We start from the raw sequence: 21716 nt of genomic DNA, 5'->3' as shown, positions 1-21716 counted from the left end.
ATACCTATTTGAGTTGACATGACAAGTCCAAAACAACATTATTTAATATTACGAGTTAGAATAATGTATATAATGTATTTTATGAGTAATATTGATTCAGTTACAATATAATATATCTTCATAATTACTTTTTCAACTTATTAAAGTATAAAGAGTTATCTCCACTAATACTCGTACTCATAACCTCTTATATGAGAAAGTCCCCTTATGACACTTGATCACAAAGTCATTTGCAATAAAAACTACCGTCATTTTACTATTGAAATCGTAAGTAACAGAATCGGAAGATACGTCAGTGTTGAGAATGAGATAAGTGTTTCCTGGCAGCCTATGCTTCCACTACTGCAGCCTCCGCCGTTGGACGTTCTTGATTTATAGAGTATTGTTTTCCAAAGTTTAAATGAAGAAATTCTAAATTCAGATACCCATATATGATAATCTTGAGCTAAGATTCCATGTCTGCAAATCTTTCTTTCTGCGCTCTATCAAACACCCTCAACTTTCCGTATAATCCCGTCTTCAACCGCAAACCAATTCTCCATTTCTTGTTTCCAAAAGCTAAAATCATTGCCAGCTCGAGGCTGGATCACCGCGATGGCATTGAGCCTAAAAAACAAGAAACTAATCATTCGAATTCAGCTATCAAAGCACCCACGGCTCCGTGGATGAAGGGTCCGCTTCTCGTGGAACCCAATCAGGTCTTGCACTTCTCGAAACGAAGAAGGAGGAGGAAAGACTCCACCTTTATCGAAAACGAAACCCCTGATAAGGCATTGACGAGTAAGGTGAGTGGAGGAAGAGGCAAGAAAGCGATGAACAAGATTTTTCACCGCATTGAGAAGCTTCAAGAAATTGTTGACTTGGAAGAAGAGAGTTGGGAAACTGAGGAAAAGGAAAAGTTCAAATTTACACCCGGAGCTTTGTGGGGAGATAAAGATTCAGACTTGGAGGAGATTGGTGAAGGGCTTAAATTTGGAAAAGGGATTAGGAGAATGCCGTGGCAGAAAGAGGAGGAGGGGATTGTGATTAAGAGAATGAACACAGAAAAGGCGATGACGGCTGCTGAGGCGATTCTTGATCGAGAGTTTCTTGAGAGGTTGAGGGATAAGTCTGCGAGGATGAGAAAATGGGTGAAGGTTAACAAGGCTGGAGTGACTCAAGATGTTGTTAATCAAGTCCGCTTGATTTGGAGGACCGATGAACTTGCCATGCTCAAGTTTGATGTGCCTTTATGTCGAAACATGGCTAGGGCTCGCGAAATTGTTGAGGTTAGAGTTCTTTCTCAACATTTTTCCCTCACAAAATACTAACTTTATAATGTCTAATACTATTATTCTGCTGAGATTGCTGATATGTTTATTATTCATTTTGAGAGAAAAACAGATGAAAACTGGGGGTCTTGTTGTGTGGAGTAAGGAAGATGCTCTGGTTGTTTATAGAGGGCACAATTATCAGCTAGGGTTTAATGCTTCGCCAAAGAAACGTCGAAATCTTGTTGATGATGGACCGAATTCTTCATTGAGTGGTGGTGGTGAAGAGGAGAGTGTATCAATTGATGGATCACTCTATGAAAGAGAAGCTGACAGATTGTTGGATGGTTTAGGACCTCGTTTTGTTGACTGGTGGTATCCAAAGCCTTTGCCAGTGGATGCTGATTTGCTTCCGGAAGTGGTTCCTGGATTCAGGCCACCACTTAGGCGTTGCCCGCCAGATGTTAGATCACAGCTGACGGATCATGAGCTAACATACTTGAGGAAGCTTGCTCGTCCTTTGCCAACTCATTTTGTGCTCGGTATTTTGTTCTTGCTTTTGTAATTTGTGGCATGTTAAAGTTAGAGTGGTTTATTGAATTTTTTTTTTATTTTTTTATTTTTTTATTTTGCATGCTTGTTTAGACACCATATGTTGTGCTCCTTTATAAACTCTTGTGTCCGTGTGTCTCATGTTCGAGTCTAACTATTTTATTGCCATGTAACCTCAGGGAGAAATAGAAAACTCCAAGGATTGGCTGAAGCAGTGCTTAAATTGTGGGAGAAATGTCATATAGCAAAAATTGCTTTGAAATGGGGAGTCCCAAACACAGACAATGAGCAAATGGCAAGCGAACTCAAGGTAAGTGTTCTCCTTGTGGTATTCATGATTGAAACAGCCTATCTAATTTCATAATCCCTATTGATAGCAATTGGTAGAAATGCATAATGCGAATATCAGACTACTCTTTTAGCATGTTTTTGTCCTTGCATTATGAATAGGCAGAATGCAAATGAATGATGTAAAAAATTTCAAAAGTCTAAAATTTCTGGGGTTGCTTAAAAAATGACAAGTAATGGAGTTGCAGCAACTTTTTTTTTTTTTTTTTTTGGCTTAAGTCTTATTTTAATCTAATTGTTGTGTTTAGTGAAATCCTCTGGTTTTTATGCAGAGACTCACTGGAGGAATTATTCTATTACGTAATAAATTCCTTATAATCCTATATCGAGGGAAGGACTTTCTTCCTTCTCAAGTGGCAACGCTAGTGGCAGAGAGAGAAGCATTACTTATGAGACATCAATTTCATGAAGAATCTGCTCGGCTAGAAACAACTGAAATCTTTTCTGCAACATATGAAACTTCAGTGAACTCTGACATACTTGGAACTTTGTCAGAATTCCAGCTTTTCACAGATTATGCAAAACAGGAAGTTAGAAATGATGAAGTGAAGATTCAAATGGAGACACAAAAGGCTAGATTGGAAAAAGAACTGAGAAATCAAGAGTGGAAGCTTTTCATGGTAAGATATTACATTATTACCTCTTGACCTTTTCCTTCTGTGTATGGTTGCTGTGGAATGAAAGATTTGTTTCTACTTGGTTTCACAGCTCAAAAAGAAGATAGAAACATCAGTGAAGGTATTAGAAAAGTTGGATTCTGCATGGGAACCTTCAGAGCAGGATGAAGATAAGGAAATAATAACAGAAGAGGAAAAAGAGTGCCTGCGAAGTATAGGATTAAAGATGGATGGAAGTTTGGTCCTTGGTAATAATAAGCAAGAGTCTTTTTCTGCCGTTTTCGCATATCCATTATTGAGTTTAAATTGATCATAATAGACTCAACTTGTTTGGACTATTAATTGCTCTACTGTAAACTTATTGTCCATTCTCGATAAAATATTTCCAAAATTTTAGTTTTATTGGGATGACTAAAGTTTTGAGATACTTTCAGAAAGCATACTTTGACAAAGCATTGACAAAGTATCTATTAATTACTCTTGTTCAAATTTTTCCTTCAGGAAGGCGTGGTGTTTATGGTGGTGTAATTGAAGGTTTGCATCAGCACTGGAAGCACAGGGAAGTTGCAAAAGTTATCACAATGCAGAAAACATTTTCACAAGTTCTTCAAACTGCACAGTTTCTTGAGGTAGAAAGTGGTGGGATTCTGGTTTCTATAGACAAACTTAAAGAAGGCCATGCTATAATATTGTATCGTGGGAAAAACTATAAACGTCCAAAGTTGGCACCTCAAAATCTTCTTACTAAAAGAGAAGCATTGTTCAAGTCACTTGAAATGCAGAGACTTGGAGTAAGTATATCTATTTCAAATACTTTGTTTGAGGTACTCTGAAAAGCTTAAAAGGTTTTGTCAGTACTAGAGCTAAGATTGTTTCGTGCTTTTCTATTTCAGTCATTGAAGTTTTATGCAAATCAAAAAGAGCAAGCTATCTTGGATTTAAAGCGCAAACTGGTATTCCTCTCTATCTCTAACTTCATTAGTGAAATTGAAGTGTTTCAGATTTCAAGAATTCAATGAAATAAAGGAGTTAGAAAGATTAAACACTTTATACTCTAGGTAATGCAAATGTAAATTGTTTTATTGTCAATTTGTCATGTCTGGTTTCTGAATAATATCCCTCCCAGCTGTAGTAGGTTTCTTGGTCAATCGATTGGCATTTTTTTTTTGGATGACGAGGGAAACCCTACAACCCTTCTGGGGGTGTAGGTAAACCCCGCCTTGTGACACCCATAGCTGACCGGCTCAAACCAAGGGGGCAAGGAATCAAGGATTCGAACTCGTGACCTTGGCTGGGGTTACCCCGCATTTTTTAATTTTTATTTTCACAGAGAGAATATGAAAAACACATTACTTAAATGCATAGTTAAATGCTAATGGATTGGAGACTGAAGATCAAATTCTCTTTTTTTTAATGGAATCTATATGTGTGGCAGAAAGAGTGCACTTGATGGTTTGCCGAGTTCCCCACAGATAAGAATAATGTCCTGACATCAACACGTCTCAGTGAAGTGGTTGCGGGCAGAGTTGTATGTACCTCCAGGGTTCACATCAGGTATACCCTTATTGAGAAGTAAGGCTTGAGGTAGCTGGATTTGCACCGAAAACTTCTGCTAGAACTGATGCATTCTGTGCCTCCAGTGTTAGCTCTATTATGTTCATTTCCCATCCAATGAGTCGCATTCAGCTTTCTGAAAGCCTCAAGTGTGTTTTCTACTCTATAAAATTAACACTTCCTGCAACTTTCTAGATTTTCATCAGTGGATCAGTGGATGTGGAACAATTAGTGAAATTGGAATCTGCGTTTTGGCAATTGTACATATTAGAGAGCAGTACCGGATTTGGAGAAGATCAGGAGAAGAGCATGGTAATATTCCTAAATTAGCAGTACATATGACTGAAAAGGAAGCTGTGAAATGGTCAGACTGTGTATACCTTATCTGGTAAGCCTCCCACTTTGGCAACCATGCCCTGTTTTCAATACACAAAACCTTTGTGACATAATTTGAATTGTAGGATAGTGGTCTTGGAACTCAAGTATGATTTCAGGAAGGCCAAAATACTGAAGTTACAGATTGTTCGTAATTGTAGGAAAGTTGTCCTGGAACTCAAGCCTGATTTCAGGAAGGCCACAATTCTGAATTCAAGGGTTGCCTGTAGGCTGTAGCTATCCACAAAAGCCGAAAAGATCTGAATCGAGTAAATCAATTATGTGATACCTAATGTAGGGGAGGAGAATGCTGAAGCTGTTGAAAAACAAAGGGTTATGTCTGTCGATAGGGTTGTGTCTGTTTATGAATATATGCTTAAATTAATAGTTATGTGTCTGTATATATATATGTACTATGTTTCTTCACTAGAAACATAGAATTATACTCCATAGTATTATATTGTGATCTTTCGGTATTATATACATATTCTCATTCCTTGATTCTTCATCTCTGCTTCTGCCTAACTGGCGGGTGGTTGTTATTCTCTACCCGCCAAGCCTTTGGATCTTTCAAATTCAACAGAACATTATTCTTCTGCATTTCTTCTGAATATGTAGGCAGGTGATTTTTCTTGGAAATGAAGCTTTCTTGTGGCTTGGTTTTTCATTTGGGTAGCAGTATGTAGAAGCAGTGCTTCAAACTTGTGCATTTTCTTCAATTAACCTCTTGTGTTGCTTGAATCTCTAAACCAATTCAAGGAGTGCAAAAGATGAAGTCGTTTCGAGTCACTCACTTCAGTTCATTTTTAAAGGGAGAACTGAAGAAACATGAAGCCTGTTTAAAAGCACGGTTACAATTTGGATTGGTTTTCTATGATGCTTTGAAGCCTAAAATTATTGTAGCAGAGTGGCCACCCTATCTGGTAATCCCTTCTCATACATCATATTGAAACTACAACATTTTGATTAAAAAACAAAACAAAATGCACTTCAAATAAGGAAAGCTAACTTGAATAAAATTATGATTTCCAGCAATGATTAGGAGAAAACAACAGGAAGGAAGACCCTTTCTTGCATCAAATTTCTGTGGTAACTGATGATGTAGAGAACAGCTGAGGGAACTCGGTTGGGGGACAGAAAACCGGTTTGGGTGGAGTCTTCAAGGAGGTAATGCTTCCCTCCAACATCTCCACCACTCTTCTTATGGAAGGGCGGTCTGCTGGATTTGTTTGGATGCACCACAAACTAACCAGTATCATCTTCATTGCCATTTCTTTATCCTCCTCATTTGTGATGCCTTGAAGACTGAAATCGAATCCTTGCTCCAGATGCTCGTATATCCAATCCAGGAAACACGAGTCACTAGTCTGATCCGTGTCTGCTTTCTCCCTTACTCCTACCATGTCAATAACAGTCATGCCATAACTATAAACATCAGATTTGTGGGAGACACTTCCAATGCTTCTGCAGAAAACTTCTGGAGCAATGTATCCTACTGTTCCTCTAGCACCATACACCGATAAAGACACAACGCTCTCCTTTTTCTTGCACAGTTTTGCCAGGCCGAAATCAGAGATTTTGGGGGTGAAATCCGTGTCCAAAAGAATGTTGTTAGGTTTAATGTCAAAGTGCATGATTCTTGTGTTACAACCACCATGCAAATATTCTAGTCCTCGGGCAATGCCAATTGCAATCTGGTACAACGTCTTCCACTCCAACTGACAACTCTTATCCGGTGATTCCTTGTTGTCTATGTACTTGTCTAATGATCCATTCGGCATGAATTCATATATCAATGCTCTTTTCCTCTGATAAGAGAATCCTACAAGAGTAACTATGTTCATGTGGGAAGTTCGACAAATGCTAGCAACTTCATTGATGAAATCTTCTCCATTACCCTTCGTGTTGGTCAATAGCTTCACAGCTACTGGGCATCCATCAGGTAACTTTCCTCTGTATACACTACCAAAACCCCCTTCTCCTATTTTGTCATTGAATGAATTGGTCATCTTCTTTATATCTGAATAAGTATATAGCTTGGTAGCATGAAATTCATTAGCCCTTATGAATGCTTCAATGTTTTCTAGCTTTTCATCTCCCCTTCTCCAGAAACTTCTCCTTTTGAGAAAGCAGATTGTAAGCACTGAAGTTAGTATTACTCCAAGTAAGCCAAACATGGAAACTGCATATAAAAGTTGAACGTAGGGTTACATTCTAAATGTAAATATGCTGGAACGCATCTAATGCCAGTAGGTCAGAGCATCAGATTAACAAAAAATGATGCGATTGAAAGGTGGCTACTTTACCCATAGAAATTTTCACACCAGTGCTAAGCCCTTTTTTAGATTCTGCAAGAGGAAATAAATGTTAAAATGTTTGCAAAACAGTATTACACAAATCTATTAGCACTGCTATATATAGTACAGAGACTGATGTTTTGGTCACTATTTGAATTGTAGTTGAAGAGGTTAAAGGCCAAGGATGTTGTGGATAGATATTGCGGTGACTGTTAGTGCTGCATTGCTGATATTGAAGATTATTTCTATGTTCTTGATTGGATAGTTATGCATGGGGCTAGGGCGCCATTACAGCAATCTAGTTGAAGGTCAGGATAATTGCAGCAGCAGAAGAGAGGGCTATGACAAAAGTGACATAAGAATATGAAGCTTGTAATGGCAGTGAAGAAAAGTTTGAGAGGAACATTAGAATGCATCTTTCAGGGGCAAGAAGAAACAAGATTTGACCTGCCTCAAATGTTGAAATGTACTTGAAGATGAAACTTTAAATATCAGAGAGCTGAAATTTCTTGAAACCTGAGTTTTTTTGTGACGAGGAAAATTCACAGTCACTACCTCTGGGTGTGTATTGGGTAAAATTTGTATTGTGATCTTAGTCGACAAAGGACTTGGGAGTAAAACTTGCAATCTTATAGTTACCAAGCCAACAGTTTAATTAACTTGGCTGAGTTGCCCCAGAAACTCAACCAGAATCACAATATTATAGATTATTTGAGAAACTTAGTTCTATATTTCTTAGATTTAACTTGATCTGAAAATTTTAAAATTTTGCCAGCTTGTGAACACATGGATGGAATCATGGAAAGTTAGACAAGAAATCTAGTCCCATTGGGCAATGAACATTGCATGCTGGCAAAACTTTATGTGAGACCGTCTCACGGGTCGGATCTTTAATTAATGAGGTCAAATATTTGACTCATTAATAAAAAAAACTGACACATTAATCAAATATCTGACTCGTCTCACAGATTGAGATTCATGAGAGAGTCTCACACAAGTGTAAATTTGCAGTCACTATTCGAGCGTGTGTATGGGGTAAACTATGGCCTTGTGACTTTAGCCGGCAAAGAATCACGAGGTAACCAGCCCAATTGCTTATAGTTGACCGACTCAAATCAAGATAGTTGAGATTCAAACTTGTATCTTTGTGATCTTTTTTTATTTTTTATTTTTTAGTCATTTTGGCTGGGTTTTTTTTAACCTTTTACAATAATTGCAGCATGGAGAAGGGAAGGAAGCATACCAATGGTACCATTGTTATAACTATTAGCGTGACTGTGAGTGCGAGTGCAGATCGACGAAGAAGTTCCATTAACACAGAAGCAAACAAATTCTGTAGAATTCATCCCACCAGAACCGCATCGTCCCCCTGATCTCACGCACTCCTTGCATATCTCATCATTTGCTCTCCACTGCACCGGAAAACCACTAGCAATGGAGCTTCTCACCGCCTCCTCCGAAAATCCAGAAGCTTTCCCTAAATCCTCAAACCCTCCTTCACCCACAGTAGCAGAGATCTCATTCCCGCACGTTATATTCACCAATAAATCCGTAAAGGGCGAAATCCCGAGCCCAAATCCATTCAAGCTGGAATTCCCTTCACTGCAGTTGAAAATGCCGGGAACTGAACCAAACTTTACATGGCCTGTGCCGTTGCAAGCCCAGCCGAGATCGCCGCCTTCACTGCAGATGTTGAAGATGATACAATTGGGATCATCTCCACTGCAGTTGAAGATGCCGGGAAATGAACCAAACCCTGAATGGCTTGTGGAATTGCAAGCCCATTGGCCGTGATTGTCTTTACTGCAGTTGAATAAGCCGTCGGGATTTCCACGAAACGAGACGCGGTTTTTTACGGTGCAACCGTAGAACAGAGTGATGTTGTGATAGCCAGAGGGGACGTAGTTGAAGAGGTTGAAGTCCAAGGATGCGTTTTGAAGATGCAAGGGACAAATGTTGTTTAACAGATCGTTTCTGGCAATATTGGCGGTCTGGGCTTGGTTGCTGATGTTAAAGATTCTGTATTGCACTGACTGGATTGAGATCTCCGGGAAGTCGTTACGGCAGTTCAACTCGAAGCCTGGGTGGCCGCAGAATGCGGCGCGGTTTCCTCCCCAGAAAGGGTAGCCTATGCCTTCCACATTGGCGCAGTTGAATGGCTCGCCGCAGGTTATATACTCATTAGGACTGGTGCTGTTATTTTGGCAGAAAGTTGCAGGCGCCTGGATCAAGATGAGGGTTGTAATGATTGAGAGGAATGGGTTAATGCTAAGATTAGAACACATTTTTTTACAGAGAGGTTGGCTATGGGTATAGTTATGGCTCTGAACATGAAACCGTTAACAATCTATGATGCTGCATTGAATCAACTTGAAGTCCCAACTCCCAACTGCTGAGACTCTTCATTTCTTGACTTACGGGACAAGCCAGTCTTCATTGACTTTGAGGTCAATAGGTCAATGCCAATGCTTAATTGCTCTTCCAAAAGGCGGAACCCCCAACCCCTGAAGGAACATGTGAGAGAGCAGAAAGGGCTAAATGTCAGTGTGCATAAAAGATTTGTCTACTTTGAACATAATTCTTACACTGTTGTTTTCTAGTTTCGAACCTTTGGTTTCTTCTCTCAAATTCTACATACTGAATCAGTGAGCTAACCCTGTGTTAGCAATGCCAATGCTTAATTGTATAGACGGACAAGGTCGTCTCAAGTTCTGAGTTTCAAATACTTAGTAGTGTTGGATTTAGTAATAATTGTAAATTTGATCTAACAAATTTAAATATATTGTTAAGTTATAACATGAATAAACATGTTGGTTTAATAGGTTGTGTTGATGAATGATGACTTAAATCTTATGTATTTATTTATTGTAATTTTACAAACATTTCCCCATGTTGGTTTAATAGGTTGTGTTGATGAATGATGACATAAATTATGTATTTCTTTATTGTAATTTTACAAATATTTCCCCATGTTGGTTTAATAGGTTGTGTTGATGAATGATGACATAAATCTTATGTACTCTGTATTTCTTTATTGTAAGTTTACAAATATTTTTTATTGTAAGTTTACAATTTTTTTTTTTTATGGTTGTCATACTTGAGAATAAGAATTCTTTTAGTGGGTGTATTCAATCAAGACTTTAAAAGTTGGGTGATATTCGATCTAGACTTTTAAAAATTCTCTACGGGTATTCGATTCAGACTTTTAAAGAGTTTTTAAAAGTATACTAGTATTCGATTCAAATTTGAGTCTTTAAAAGTCTACTAGTATTCAAAAACTTATTAACTTTCATAGAATCTATCACAAATATAAATAGTTGAAATCTGACCCTCCAACATAAAACTTTTCAATTTCCCTAAAGACCTTTTTTTTTCTCTGTTTAAACCAGACAAACTTTTCATCTATTTTTGTCAAATTTTGCGGTAGCATTTCAAAACTCTCATAAATACTCATATTTTTTTATTTTTATCTTTTTAATTTCATACATCTATTAAAAAATTATTAAAATTTTTTATTATTGTTATGAACAACAACTAGATATTGCTGCCGGTGACAACAACATTTGTTGGGGTCCATTTGCCGGCAAGGAGGGCGAAGAAGGTGAGATTCCAAACAAGGAGGTTCTGGGGTGGTTTACGAGACCAAGAAAATACTCTGAATTAGGCGAGTTGCTTTTGAATAAAGCCTACCCTTAAGCTTGGTGTGTTTTTGAATTAATTTTAAATAATGACAGTAAATACGGTAAGTGACAGTACACCTACCTTATTTACTGCCATATTGTAATTCAACTACCGTATTTAAACCCCTAAATCCTAAAGTTACTCCCATTTCACTCCCCTCGTTTCTTTCCTTGCAGCAGCCGGCAGCACCAGTGAGCAAAACATCTTTTTTATTTTTTATTTTTATTTATTTTTATTTTTTTATTGTGGTCCCTTCTAAAAAAAAAGAAAAAGAAAATAACACTTTTTCCCTATGTTATACGTATATAGCATTTTTTACCTCTGAATTATTAAAGTGGTGATTTTCCCCCGTAATGTTAAATTGACATTTTTACCCTTAAAAATAACTATTTCATTTATTTTTCTTCTCCAACAAATTATTATTTATATCTATGGATGATCACGATTCGGTTCGAACCTAACCAGACACTGTAGCAATCATACCGAAATAGTATGGACAGCTCTGGTTACGATTTAGAACCGAAAAAATAAAATAAAATAATTGTTGAACCGTGAACCGGAACTGAACCACAATCATATATAGTGAAAATGATTAAACACTTATTTTGATAAATCGATACGGTTCGGTTCTAATTTCGATTTTGAACCACCAATTGAAGCTTATTTATTTATTTTTATAATTTTATTTATTATTTAAAAATAGTCTAAATTCAACAATTATTTTGTTTTATTTTTTTCGGTTATGAATCGTAAATGTAACCGTCCATACTATTTAGGTTCAATTGCTACAGTGTTCGATTAGGTTCATATCGAGCGATCTTCCATACATATTAGTAATAATTAGTTGGAGAATAAAAATAAATGAAATAGTTATTTTTAAGGGCAAAAATGTCAATTTAACATTACAGGGAGAAAACTGTCACTTTTAAAATAATTGAGGGGAAAAAACTGTCACTTTAATTACTCAGGGAAAAGTGCTATATGCACATAATATATGGGGAAAAAGTGCCATTTTCCCAAAAAAAAAAAAAAAAAAAAAAAATCTTTTTTCGGGTCCTCACCTCACACATTTGAGGAGTCCCTTTCATCTTGTGGTCCCAAATCCATTGTGAATCATGTTCCAATTGTTGACGTCCAGTGGCAGAAGGCGGTAGCGGGCGGTGGTTGCAGTAGAAATTTTGCGGAAATAACCCATGATTTTGATTTTTTTTTTTTTAAAGTAACCAAAGCATATCATTAATCAAATAATCAAATGAGTAATAATACACTCAGGAGGAGGGGTGTCAGCCCAGACCCGAGGAGTACTTAGTACTATTGGATTTAGTGATAATTATAAATTTGATCTAACAAATTTAAATATATTGTTAAGTTATAACATGAATAAACATGTTGGTTTAATAGGTTGTGTTGATGAATGATGACTTAATTCTAATTTTACAAATATTTCCCCATGTTGGTTTAATAGGTTGTGTTGATGAATGATAACTTAAATCTGATGTATTTCTTTATTGTAATTTTACAAATATTTTTTTTAAGGTTGTCATAACTGAGAATAAGAATTGTTTTAGTGGGGTATATTAAATTAAGACTTTTATAAACTTTTAATAACTTTAACAGTTTGGTGATACTCGATCTAGACTTTTAAATACTCTTTAAAAGTCTACCCGTATTCGATTCAGACTTTTAAAGAGTCTTTAAAAGTATACTAATATTCTATTTAAACTTTTATAGAGTTTTTAAAAGTTTACTAGTATTTAAAAACTTATTAATTTTCATAGACTCTATTATGAGTTATAATGTCATATTATTATTATTGTTATATTGTTGTTATTATTATTAGTTGTTAAGTCTGTTCTAGTCTAGTGTTGAGTCTTGTGGCTCTCAGGGTTTATCTCTCTCTCTCACCTATTCTCTAGGAGTTACACTTTGTATAGTAGCAGGACTCTCTTTGTAATGTTGAGTTAGTGAAAAACTGAATACGGTTCATTCATCTCTATCACGTATATAAATAGTTGAAATCTGACCTTCCAACCCCAAACTTTTCAATTTTCTCTAAACACTCTACACCACCAAGTTGTTGATGACACTACAAATTATGAATTTTTATGTATATATATTAGAAAGTTAAAACAGTAAAACATTACTAGTAAACTTATAAAAACTATATTAATACTCTAATTTTGATATATACCTCAATTCTCCTCCAATTTACCAAATTTCTAGCTCTTTGTCCTTTCAAATTTGTTGATGATCGAAATGTCCTATAATATACTCTCATAAGGTAAATTAAAAATAATAATAATGATTAATATATATATATTTGTGTGCGCGCGCGCACTCTTTCTCTCTCTCTCTCTCTGTCTTTTACACATTCAATGCTCTCATCTGAGCACCTTGATTTGCATGAGCACCTCTTATGTTGCTTAGGATTAAAAAAAATTAACTATAGTAAATATCACAAACTAGAGTTATGAATGAACAACACAGATATAAACCTAAAGGATGACAGACAACCTAAAGGAATTCATGAAATTGCTTATGAAATTAATAAAATTGATTTTATTTTATATTTTTTTTAAGAAGGAAAAACGAAACACCTTAATAAGAAAAACAATGCACCTTAAAGAAAGAAACTCACACACCTACAACTTTAGACCGACGCACTTTAAAAGGAAAATCACGCACCTAAAGCTTTTGGCCGATGCACCTTAAGTTTCAACAACCGACGCACCTTAATAAGGAAAATCACACACCCAAAGATTTAGATCGACACTTAAGTTTTTAACAACTCACGCACCTTAAACACAGAACACAAAAATCACGCACGCACCTTAAACACATAACACAAAAATCACGCACCTTAAATTTGACCTCGATGCAAAAATCACCATGTATTTTTTAATTATTGTTAATCTTGGACGTTAATCTTGACAAGATCAATGACTCTCATCTCCACAACTGTACCAGAGACAACCAACCGCATTGGAACCCCATATATATATATATAAATAAAATTGTTCGGGGAAGGAGCGGGGCGGGGCAGGGAGATCTTTGTCCCCGTTCCCGATCCTCGAAATTTCTCTCCCTTCTTGTTCCCATCGAACGGGACGAGACACATTGCCATCCCTACTTGTCAAAGAGGGAAATGTTAACGTTTGTTGGGGGCAAAATAGAGCCTGTGTGAAGAGAAACACTGGCAGTTTGACCAGATTAGTACTGTAATTGAGGTAATTTGGCTTGATTGGCGTCTGGCAATATATTGACCTCTACTCCAAGTCAAGAAATAAAGATTCTCAGCAGTTTGGGCTTCAAGTTGATACTATGCAGCATCATTATGGATGGTTTCATGGTCTGAGCTAGAAATATGGATTCCAATTCATTGCTCTCAATCATTATAACCCTCATCTTGATCCAGGCGCCTGAAACTTTGTGTCAAAATAATGGTAGCAGTCCTGGTGAGTATGTGAGCTGCGGTGACTCATTCAGCTGCGCCAATATTGAAAACATTGGCTACCCTTTCTGGGGAGGTAGCCGGCCGCCCTACTGCGGCCACCCAGCTTTTGAGCTGAACTGCAGTAATGAGTTCCCGGAAATGGCTATCCGATCAGAACAGTACAGAATTCTTAATATCAGCAACCAGTCGCAGCTTGCCAAAATTGCCAGAAATGATCTGTTAAACAATATTTGTCCCTCGCATCCTCAAAATGCATCCTTGGACTTCAATCTCTTCAACTACGTTCCCTCTGGCGATCAGAACATCACTCTGTTCTACGGTTGCACCGTTGTAAAGCCTGCTCTCAACACCAGAATCCCTGCCCGGCCCTTCCCTGCTGTATCTGATCCAATTTCTGAAAACTTCAACTGCACTGAATCCAAAGACAATTCCAGCTTCAATTGCATCATTAAAAACCATGTGTCCTTTGCTTCAATTTCCAACATCTTCAACTGCAGTGAAGGCAATTCCAGCTTCGGTGTGTATGGCCTCGGGACCTCGCCCAGAATAGGATCATTGGACAATTTAAGGTGCGGGATCCAGATTGTTGTTACTGTCACTGAAGGAGCTTTTGAGGCTTTAGGTAATGTTTCCCATGCTTCAGAGGAGTTGGTAAGAACATCCATCGCGGGCGGTTTTTCTGTGGAGTGGAAAGCAAATAACAGCTTATGCCAGGAGTGCCTGAGGTCCGGGGGACGATGTGGCTCTAATGCCAATCTCATTTCAACACAATTTGTTTGCTACTGTGCCAATGGAACTTTTTCATCCACCTGCACCAACATTCGCAGTCACACTAATGGTGATAAAAATGGTATGCTCCCTGCCCTGCCCTTTTCATTGTCCTTCCTTATCTCTTTACTTACTCTTTCATCTTCAAGTACATTTCAACATTTGAAGCTTGTTTCTTCTTGCCCCTGAAAAATGCAATCTAATGTTTTTCTTCACTGCCATTACAATCTTCATATTCTTATGTCACTTGTCATAGCCCTCTCTTCTGCTGCTGCAATTATCCTGGCTTTCAACTAGATTGTAGTTGGCGCCCTAGCCCTATACATAACTATCCTATCCAGAATATAGAAATAATCTTCAATATCAGCAATGCTGCACTAACAGTCACCATTGCCATAGGGGATTTGTAGAGCAATATCTGTCTGTACAACATCATCTGTACTATATATAGCAGTGCTTCATATCAAGTTCCTTCCCAATTCCTATGACTCCAGTACCATAACAGGCATAACATATCATTGTTATAGTGAACCAAGCAGCTGCTCAGCCTTTAGCAACATGCCAAAACACTTAGGTAATCCTAAACATAGCCACTTGAAATAATATTTTTTTTCAAATGGATATACAGAATGTAATTAACATAAAGTAACTATAGGTTTCATCCTGATCAAGTGTGTGGGGGCCACAGTAGTTGTGTATTACTATTTAGCATAGCATTTTAACATGTATTTCCTCTTGCAGAATCTAAAAAAGGGCTTAGCATTGGTGTGAAACTTGCTCTAGGTAAACTAATCACCTTTCCTTCACATAATTTTTTGTTAATATGATGCTCTGACCTCCTTTCAACCTTTATATGCAGTTGCCATGTTTGGCTTACTGGGAGTAGTGCTAACTTCAATGCTTATAATCTGCTTCTTCAAAAGGAGAAGTTCCTGGAGAAAGGGAAACAAAAGAAAAGAAAATATTAAAGAATTCATAAGGACTAATGAATTCCATGCTATCAAGCTGTATACTTATTCGGATATAAAGAAAATGACCAATTCATTCAATAACAAAATAGGAGAAGGAGGTTTTGGTAGTGTTTACAGAGGAAAGCTACCTGATGGATGCCCAGTAGCTGTGAAGCTATTGACCAACACAAAGGGTAATGGGGAAGATTTCATTAATGAAGTTGCTAGCATTAGTCGAACTTCCCATGTGAACATAGTTACTCTTGTAGGATTCTCTTACCAGAAGAAAAGAGCTTTGATCTATGAATTCATGCCTAATGGATCATTAGACAAGTATATAGGCAACAAGGAGTCGCCTAATAAGAGTTTTCAGTTGGAGTGGAAGACATTGTACCAGATTGCAATTGGCATTGCTCGAGGACTAGAATATCTGCACAGAGGGTGCAACACAAGAATCATGCACTTTGACATTAAGCCTAACAACATTCTTTTGGACAAGGACTTCACCCCCAAAATCTCTGATTTCGGCCTGGCAAAACTGTGCAAGAAAAAGGAGAGCGTTGTGTCTCTATCGGTGTATGGTGCTAGAGGAACAATAGGATACATTGCTCCAGAAGTTTTCTGCAGAAGCGTTGGAAGTGTCTCCCACAAATCTGATGTTTATAGTTATGGCATGACTGTTATTGACATGTTAGGAGTAAGGGAGAATGAAGACACAGGTGTGACTAGTGACTCATGTTTTCCCAATTGGATATATGAGCAGCTGGAGCAAGGGTTTGATTTCAGTCCTGAAGGCATCACAGATGAAGATGATAAAGAAATGGCAATGAAGATGATGTTGGTTAGTTTGTGGTGCATCCAGACGAATCCAGCAGACCGCCCTTCCATAAGAAAAGTGGTTGAGATGTTGGAGGGAAGCATTGATTCCTTGCACATTCCACCAAAATCAAATTTCTGTCCTCCAACTGATGAATCACCTCAGCAGTCCTCTACATCATCTGTTACCACACAAATCTGAGGCAAGAAAGTCTCCATAATGTATCAAATGAGGATTTTAAGTATGGGATCCTACGACATAATCTCTAAACCTTACCAACCTGCTGTTTTCATTAAAATCTTTATCATTTGACCAAATAGTGTTATGTCATAACTCTCATATAGAGTATTAGAGCTGAAATATCCATTAAATAATGAAACCGTGTAATATAATTTTTTTAATTCACAGAGTACAATATGCAGAAACTGTTGTATCCTGTTTAGTATGGGTAGTCTTAGTATAATTGTGTAGGTATGGTAATGATTAGCTTATGCTATCAGGGTCTAGGGTCAAATGCAATGAGGCATAAAGTCCAAGAGGTAGAAAACGTAAAGTTGGGAAAGTGAGGTACAAAGTTCTGGAAGGTATAAAAGTAGGAATTGAGGTAGAAGAAACAAAGTTAAGGAGATGTAGTACAAAGTAAAATGACTAGGAGTTGTGGCTAGGCTCCCGTGGCTAGTGTATTGTTAGAGGGCACCGGTGGGCTTGATGTGGGGTGGGGACGTACAACATGGTGTGGAGGCGGCATATCGTGGCATGGCATGGTGGAGTGGTGTGAAGAGATTTTGGACCTACTACTCTTTCCTCCCTTTAAATTCTTAATCCTTATAGTACCATATTTTGGGTACATATTATTGGGTTAAAGACAGAAATGAGAAGCTTTTCCCATAAAGACATATTATTGCGTTTGAGGTTGGGAACGCATGTCCCACAAGTGTTTGTTAATTGATTTTGTTCAGACGTTGACCACAAACGCAAGTCTCACTTGCGTTCCAGTCCCCGGAGGAATAGCATGGATAAATTGGTCGCATTGTTTAAAAAAAAAACAAATTGGTCGTCTTCTCCTGTGACTGGAGAAGGGGACCCGGGACTAGAGTCTTAGTCGCCTTCTCCGAAGGACATAAGTCTCATGTCCCTGTGTGCATTAATGCATAAACTCCACCCTTCAATTCAATTTCCTCACCACAATCTATTTGCTTATGCTCTCCTTCTCATTTAACATACCATAACCTAATCATTACCATACCTACACAATTATACTAAGACTACCCATAATGATCAAGAGACAACAGTATCTACAATCTACATATTGTACTCTGTTAATTAAAATAAAAATTATATTACACGGTTTCATTATTTAATAGATGATTTCAGCTCTAATACTCTGTATGAGAGTTATGAATATTTATCAAATTTGTTCTTACATGACAAAACACTAATTTTACTTTCTTTGAAAACAGCAGGTTGGCAGTATTTAGATATGTCATAAGATCCCATACTTAAAATCCTCATTTGATACATAATGGACCCTTGCCTGCCTCAGATTTCTGTGGTAACTGATGGTGTAGAGGACTGCTGAGGAAACTCATCAGTTGCAGGACAGAAATGTGGTTTTGGTGGAATCTGCAAGGAGTCGATGCTTCCCTCCAACATCTCGACTACTTTTCTTATGGAAGGGCGGTCTGCTGGATTCATCTGGATGCACCACAAACTAACCAACATCATCTTCATTGCCATTTCTTTGTCCTCCTCATCTATGATTCCTTCAAGACTGAAATCTAATTTTTGCTCCAGACGCTCATATATCCAATTCGGGAAATATAAGTCACTCGTCTGAGCCGCGTGTTCGTTCTCCCTTATTCCCACCATGTCAATAACTGTCATGCCATAACTATAAACATCAGACTTGTGCGAGACATTTCCAATGCTTCCGATGATAACTTCTGGAGCAATGTATCCTACGGTTCCTCTAACACCACACTCTGATAGCGATACAACGCTTTCCTTTTTCTTGCACAATTTTGCCAAGCCAAAATCAGAGATTTTGGGGGTGAAATCCTTGTCCAAAAGAATGTTGTTAGGTTTAATGTCAAAGTGCATGATTCTTGTGTTACACCCTCTGTGCAGATATTCTAGTCCTCGAGCAATGCCAATTGCAATCTGGTACAATGTCTTCCACTCCAACTGACAACTTTTATTTTGGGAGCTCTTGTTGCCTATGTACTTGTCTAATGATCCATTAGGCATGAATTCATAGACCAAAGCTCTTTTCTTCTTATAACAAAACCCTACAAGAGTAACTATGTTCACGTGGGAAGTTCGACTAATGCTAGCAACTTCATTGATGAAATCTTCGCCATTACCCTTTGTGTTGGTCAATAGCTTCACAGCTATTGGGCATCCATCAGGTAACTTTCCTCTATATACACTACCAAAACCTCCTTGGCCGATCTTGTCACTGAATGAATTAGTCATTTTCTTTATATCCCAATAAGTATAAAGCTTGGTCGAATGAAATCCATTAGTCCTTACGAGTGCTTCAATTTTTTCTAGCTTTTCATTTCCCTTTCTCCAGAAACATCTCCTTTTGAGGAAGTATATTATAAGCGCTGTAGTTAGTACTACTCCCAATAAGCCAAACATGGCAACTGCATATAAAGGTTGAAGTAGGGTTACATTCTAATTTTAAGTGCTAGATGGTAAGAAATCTAATGACAGTAGGTCAGAGCATCTGTCACATTAACAAAAAATTATGTGATGGGAAAGGTAATTACTTTACCTAGAGCAACTTTCACACCAGTGCTAAGCCCTTTCCTAGATTCTGCAAGAAAATATAGGTGTTAAAATGTTATATGCAAAATAGTAATAATACACAAATCTTGATCAAGAAGAAATCTGTAGTTACTATATTTCAATTACAATCTGTATACGTATAGTTTTCACGTACTAACAACTAACCCAGCATATGCATGTTGAGTGTGGAGTATATGAGCAAGTTGATTCAGCTGAAAGAATGTATGTCTACTTGAACAATATCACATTATATTAATGCTATTGAATTCCTTGGGTACCATGTATATCATCACTCCCCATCCACTCAAACAATATTTCTTTCAGGGGGTGACCCCAGCCCAGGTGGTAAGAGAGATCCACCTACAACTGAGAGGTTGTAGGTTCGAACCTCAAACCCAAGGGTTTGAACCGGTCAGCTATGGGTAACCTAGGCTGGTTTACCCCCCGTGATCCTTTGCCGGCTAGGATCACAGGGTGAGGAATAAACCTCATAAAAAAAATATATTTCTTTCAATTAAAAATAGCTATTGTCCTTTTGGCACTCCTAAATCCCAAATAAAATTTTATACCTTTAAAATATTTTGAGGTAGTAATTACTAATTAGTATACTAGTTAAATAGTAGACACGTAAAACAATTTAATTTAATAGATATAAAACCAATTTCACAATTTGTAATTTGATAATCTCATGTGCCACATTAGTCTTTCAGATCAGATTATATGTGCATATTATATATTTTTAAAAATATATGGGCCGGACCAGCCGGACCAGACTTAAAATTGAAGTCCGGACCTCAATCATGAGCTGAAATATCAAGGGAAGGAACTACTGGGACCATAACAAAAGTACATTTTTAATATACTAAAAGTACATTATTCATGTACTGAATGTACATTATACAAAATAATGTACTTTCAGTACCCAATTAATGTATTTGTAATGTATTTTTAGTATTCAACTAATATACTTTTTCTGAATACAATGTAAATTTTTAATATACTTAAAAGTACATTATTTGTGTATTGAAAGTATATTATTTGATAGTATAATAATCCACACAATACGACACAGTTGTATGGATCATGGTTCACACAATAATGATTGTAACTACTATACAAGCATATATACCTGGAGTAGAAACTGAACAAGTATCAGATATATAAGGCGGGCTGGGACAATAACAAGTAGTTTGATTGGTGACCTTGTTAAATCCACACCTTCCCTTAGATTTAGTGCAATCATCACATGCCTTACTATCCATCTTCCATCTAATCTCCTGCCCCTCTTTAAGTGTTTTCATTAAAAGCGTCGAATCAATAACAAACCCTCCATATCCAGCCCCAACTACTGGCACTGGAACCATCACGCTACTGCTACAATTTTCAGAAACCCCAGCTCCTAGTGGCAATACATAAGCATCATTGCTATCCCCACAAGGAATAGTGCCTATCCCTGGAATATTATTAATTCCTCCATCGCAACCATATAGAAAGGTGAGGTTTACGTAGGTGGTAGTATATTCAAACAGCGAGTTATCCAGGGTGGTGTTAACAAATTTTTGGGTGCAATTTCCTTCCATGATATCTTCTCTGACTATCTTCATTGTTTTCGAAGCCTGATTGATTTTCAAGACACGATATGTCTGGTTCATGATATCAATGGTTGTGTTCCGCTGATTGCAGGAGAGCTCAAAACCAGGATGACCACAGTACGGAAGATCATTGTAGCTGCCAAAAGGGTATCCCACATCACTGATATCACCACAGTTGAACATATTTCCACAGCTCTTATAATAAGTTTCTTCTGGATTAGGATAAAGAATTGCAGAATCAAGTTGATGAGGCATTAGGATCAAGAATTGCAGGATGGGAAGGAGAGGGAGAAAAGAGAACCACCCAAGGCTTCGGGAATTCATATGCGGAAAATTACAGTGAATTGAAGGGGGAAAGTTGCATTGTTTGGAAAATAAACAAATACTATGTAGTTTTTAGAGATAAATGAGCGAAACAGAGTTAGAAAAGAGATTATTGATAATCATGATGATATATGTTAGGTGGCAAATCACTTTCCTGGTAGACTTTTTATAAATTGTGTTCAGTTGAAACTTGAAAGAGTATCATATTAAATTTCTAGGAAGTCACTGATGAAAATGTAAAAACAAAAGCCTCTAACGGTGGAGAGAGGTGAGAGGAGACTTTTTTTTTTTTTTTTTTTTTTTTTTTTTTTTAAATAATTTTTTGCTAGGGTACCTGCAAGATA

General features: G+C 37.3%; 6 protein-coding genes across 8 annotated transcripts; 2 read left to right on the top strand and 4 right to left on the bottom strand.

Annotated features, from left to right (window-relative positions):
* The first annotated feature begins 311 nt into the window (after positions 1-311).
* On the top strand, positions 312-7670 carry LOC116019540 (chloroplastic group IIA intron splicing facilitator CRS1, chloroplastic). Of its 3 annotated transcripts, XM_031259803.1 has the most exons (12): positions 312-1268; positions 1384-1792; positions 1982-2112; positions 2423-2770; positions 2859-3015; positions 3269-3558; positions 3661-3720; positions 4203-4321; positions 4517-4709; positions 5315-5619; positions 5729-6638; positions 7156-7670. In XM_031259803.1, exons 1-8 carry the CDS (start codon positions 456-458, stop codon positions 4215-4217), a joined length of 2223 nt encoding a protein of 740 aa, XP_031115663.1. In that variant the 5' UTR covers positions 312-455; the 3' UTR covers positions 4218-4321; positions 4517-4709; positions 5315-5619; positions 5729-6638; positions 7156-7670. The 3 variants fall into 3 exon arrangements, with proteins under 3 accessions (XP_031115663.1, XP_031115661.1, XP_031115662.1); XM_031259801.1 differs by lacking the exons at positions 5729-6638; positions 7156-7670 and having other exon boundaries at positions 4858-5361; XM_031259802.1 differs by lacking the exons at positions 5729-6638; positions 7156-7670 and having other exon boundaries at positions 4783-5361.
* On the bottom strand, positions 5516-7039 carry LOC116019541 (LEAF RUST 10 DISEASE-RESISTANCE LOCUS RECEPTOR-LIKE PROTEIN KINASE-like 2.5). Its single transcript, XM_031259804.1, has 2 exons — positions 7003-7039; positions 5516-6878 (listed from the first exon to the last, which is right to left on the bottom strand). Exons 1-2 carry the CDS (start codon positions 7004-7006, stop codon positions 5773-5775), a joined length of 1110 nt encoding a protein of 369 aa, XP_031115664.1. The 5' UTR covers positions 7007-7039; the 3' UTR covers positions 5516-5772.
* A 519-nt stretch (positions 7671-8189) lies between the features above and the next one.
* Positions 8190-9411, bottom strand: LOC116020418. Its single transcript, XM_031260895.1, has one exon. The coding sequence runs from the start codon at positions 9276-9278 to the stop codon at positions 8190-8192; it is 1089 nt and encodes a 362-aa protein (XP_031116755.1). The 5' UTR covers positions 9279-9411.
* A 6382-nt stretch (positions 9412-15793) lies between these two features.
* LOC116020417 (LEAF RUST 10 DISEASE-RESISTANCE LOCUS RECEPTOR-LIKE PROTEIN KINASE-like 2.1) lies at positions 15794-16864 on the top strand. Its single transcript, XM_031260894.1, has one exon. It carries the CDS (start codon positions 15794-15796, stop codon positions 16862-16864), a length of 1071 nt encoding a protein of 356 aa, XP_031116754.1.
* Positions 16865-18202: 1338 nt separating this feature from the next.
* On the bottom strand, positions 18203-19153 carry LOC116020416 (LEAF RUST 10 DISEASE-RESISTANCE LOCUS RECEPTOR-LIKE PROTEIN KINASE-like 2.1). The gene has a single exon (XM_031260893.1). It carries the CDS (start codon positions 19136-19138, stop codon positions 18203-18205), a length of 936 nt encoding a protein of 311 aa, XP_031116753.1. The 5' UTR covers positions 19139-19153.
* Positions 19154-19413: 260 nt separating this feature from the next.
* On the bottom strand, positions 19414-21303 carry LOC116020415 (LEAF RUST 10 DISEASE-RESISTANCE LOCUS RECEPTOR-LIKE PROTEIN KINASE-like 2.7). The gene is made up of 2 exons (XM_031260892.1): positions 20586-21303; positions 19414-19484 (listed from the first exon to the last, which is right to left on the bottom strand). The coding sequence occupies exons 1-2, from the start codon at positions 21301-21303 to the stop codon at positions 19414-19416; spliced, it is 789 nt and encodes a 262-aa protein (XP_031116752.1).
* Positions 21304-21716: the final 413 nt, after the last annotated feature.

The sequence above is a fragment of the Ipomoea triloba genome, chromosome 5 (assembly GCF_003576645.1).
Source record: "Ipomoea triloba cultivar NCNSP0323 chromosome 5, ASM357664v1".
In the NCBI taxonomy this organism is placed as follows: domain Eukaryota; kingdom Viridiplantae; phylum Streptophyta; class Magnoliopsida; order Solanales; family Convolvulaceae; genus Ipomoea; species Ipomoea triloba.
This window is presented reverse-complemented; position numbering and strand designations above follow the sequence as displayed.

Coding starts and splice junctions, on each gene's coding strand:
- LOC116019540 (XM_031259803.1), top strand. CDS start 456: ATGTCTGCAAATCTTTCTTTCTGCGCTCTATCAAACACCCTCAACTTT. Junction 1,793..1,981: donor GCCAACTCATTTTGTGCTCG/GTATTTTGTTCT, acceptor ATGTAACCTCAG/GGAGAAATAGAAAACTCCAA. Junction 2,771..2,858: donor AAGAGTGGAAGCTTTTCATG/GTAAGATATTAC, acceptor TTGGTTTCACAG/CTCAAAAAGAAGATAGAAAC.
- LOC116020418 (XM_031260895.1), bottom strand. CDS start 9,278: ATGTGTTCTAATCTTAGCATTAACCCATTCCTCTCAATCATTACAACC.
- LOC116020417 (XM_031260894.1), top strand. CDS start 15,794: ATGCTTATAATCTGCTTCTTCAAAAGGAGAAGTTCCTGGAGAAAGGGA.
- LOC116020416 (XM_031260893.1), bottom strand. CDS start 19,138: ATGACTAATTCATTCAGTGACAAGATCGGCCAAGGAGGTTTTGGTAGT.
- LOC116020415 (XM_031260892.1), bottom strand. CDS start 21,303: ATGCCTCATCAACTTGATTCTGCAATTCTTTATCCTAATCCAGAAGAA. Junction 19,485..20,585: donor TTGTTCAGTTTCTACTCCAG/GTATATATGCTT, acceptor ATTTTCTTGCAG/AATCTAGGAAAGGGCTTAGC.